The sequence below is a fragment of the Fomitiporia mediterranea genome, assembly GCF_000271605.1.
Source record: "Fomitiporia mediterranea MF3/22 unplaced genomic scaffold FOMMEscaffold_918, whole genome shotgun sequence".
In the NCBI taxonomy this organism is placed as follows: domain Eukaryota; kingdom Fungi; phylum Basidiomycota; class Agaricomycetes; order Hymenochaetales; family Hymenochaetaceae; genus Fomitiporia; species Fomitiporia mediterranea.
In genome coordinates, this window is record NW_006761303.1 from 1 (window position 1) to 2550 (window position 2550).

General features: G+C 37.0%; 1 protein-coding gene across 1 annotated transcript; it reads right to left on the minus strand.

Moving 5' to 3' along the window:
- Window positions 1-587: 587 nt before the first annotated feature.
- Window positions 588-920, minus strand: FOMMEDRAFT_163733 (uncharacterized protein; the record flags this gene model as incomplete). The annotated part of the gene is made up of 1 exon (XM_007272306.1): window positions 588-920. One exon carries the CDS (start codon window positions 918-920, stop codon window positions 588-590), a length of 333 nt encoding a protein of 110 aa, XP_007272368.1.
- Window positions 921-2550: the final 1630 nt, after the last annotated feature.

Genomic DNA, 2550 nt, shown 5'->3' on the forward strand with positions numbered 1-2550 from the left:
TGAGAGAGGGAGGGGGACAGTGGACAAACACAAAGAAAATGTTGGGGAGAAAGGAAGAAATTGTGAGCTGGCAAGAACATCTTTTGTATCAAAAAACAAACTTACACGTGATAGAAATGGACGTGGGAAAATGGACTTATGCAAAATTTCCTTCGTCTTTTGTGAGAGATCATATTTTTTCTAAAGGACTCAAGTAATATAATAGTAATGTTAGTAAGTAAAATTATTACAATCTACTTGAAATAGGTTGTCAGAAAACTGTAATATTTACCCTATCTTGTAATTACTATATATGTCTTGTTTAAGTCTTATAATCCATTATATTCATGTCAAATAATTCCTTAAGAATATATTTCAATTACAATTCTGTTCCTACAATATATACTTATCTCTGTCATAAATAAGCATAAAATGCATTATATAGCTCACTAATACTTGTCAAATAGACAAGGGTATACAATTGTCTGTTTGATTTTGTGATGTTACGATAGCACTACACTGATTGAATCAAAGGGAAGAAGAACCAAACGCACGGTGAAATTCATTCTACAGGAGTAAGAAAAACGAAAACAGTCCAATAAGCAGATTCAGGCCATAAAAGGGCTTGTTGAAGAAAGAGCGGGCGGTGATTGAGATTGCGACATGTCGGAACGGTTTCCAAGCCATGGTTGTTGGATGCCATGATGATTAGCTTGTGTCTGTATCTGTGCGTGAACACCGGACATCCCGAGCGGAGACGGCTCGACCGAACCGAAATGCTCGACTGGTGGTGAGGTGGGTAGCGGCGCTCCAGCATCATTCACATGTGCAAATGCAGCCTTAGCGGAATGTGGATATAATCGCGACCCAGTCCCACTGATCTCGTAACCACCAATCTCGAGAGGTTTATCTTGAGACGTAGATCGAACAATCTCGGACATCAGGGTGCTCAGAAGTCTCTCTTGATGTGCTGTCAGTTGAATTGTACATGAGTATCATACAGAACAACAGTGCAGAAAGAACGCACTTCCGATGGGTGATATTGTACCTCATAGCGTTTATCTCGCCCCAGACACCAATTTCTTCAGTTGACTGATTACTATCAATCATGTGTTTGCGTACTTGAATTTTAACAACTGCAGCCAAGTACTAACAGATCTATCGAGACAATTATTATGACGCAAATTAAGAGTGGGTAAAATCTGCTTACCGTGACAAAAGGGTGTAACTTTAATATTGGAGGGTAGACAGAAAAAGGTGTAGTAAAGGCCGTAGCTTTGCTGAAGGCGTAATAAGCTTCCAGGATTGCATTAGCCGCTGTTATGCAACGACTGGTCGATTAAGAAAGAGGATTGTTAAAGTCTAAGTATGGATTATGCAATGTAATCGTCGCGCTAAGGTATTGTTTTTTTATATTAGCGGATGATGAAGGGTGTGAAAGTATTGCTCACGCATGCGGGACCAGGTGAACCATGAACAAGTCAGTATCAATGCAGGATCCCAACATGTTATTTAAGTAGTTCTTGTACTCGAGCGGCAGGTTCTCGAGGAAATCAATGGCAACAAGTTTGTCAAGGCTGTGGAAGGCAGGATCTCTGTCATAAATGCAATCAGACACTGACTTTCGGGAAAATACCAAATAGATATGAGTCACCTCAGCTGTGAGAACGGATCAGTCTTGCTATCTTGAGCTTTCAACTATAAGAAAGTTGAATAGAAGGAATAAGATAGTAAGGAAGTATGAACAAAAGAGAATGTTTAGCAGTTGAATACTAAGACTACATTCTCAGAATGAATAAATAATATAAGACAGTTGAGTGTCTTTATGTTGTGTAAGAAATAAAAGTATTGACAAAAACTATAAAAATCAGAAAGATTAAGAAAGTTAAATAAACAAAGCAAAATGTCTACCAGTTGAATGATAAGACAACATTCTTAGACTGAATGAATAATATAAAGTAGTTGAGTACTTTGTGTGAAAAATTAAAGTGTAGACAAAAACTATAGAAAGTGAAAGGAACAAGATAAAATGAAAAGTGTAGAAAGACAAAATGTTTACCAGTTGAATGATAAGACAACATTCTTAGACTGAATGAATGATACAAAGCAGTTGAGTGCCTTGTGTGAAAAATTGAAGTGTAGACAAAAACTATAGAAATTAAAAGGAATAAGATAAAATGAAAGTATGAAAAGAAAAAAATATCTAGTGCAGTTGAATGCAGAGACAATATTCAGAATGAATAACATAGAAAAGTTGACAGTTTCTATGTGAGAAATGGAGATATAGACAACAAATATAAGTGGGAAGAACAAGATAGTAAGAGAGTATAAACAAACTGAAACATTCAGCAGTTGAATAATAAGACAAAACAGGTAACAGTTTCTATATGAGACTGAACAACTACAAGCTCATATTGCTCTCTGTCTCAGAGAACAGAGTGCTCACTTATAGCACTGCACAATTCAACAAGTAGCCAGTGATACACTACAGCTTCATAATTGTCTGTACCCTCCCTTCTTATCAGCTCTATCAGATATGATAAAGGGGCAACAGCTATCCTGCCACATGTT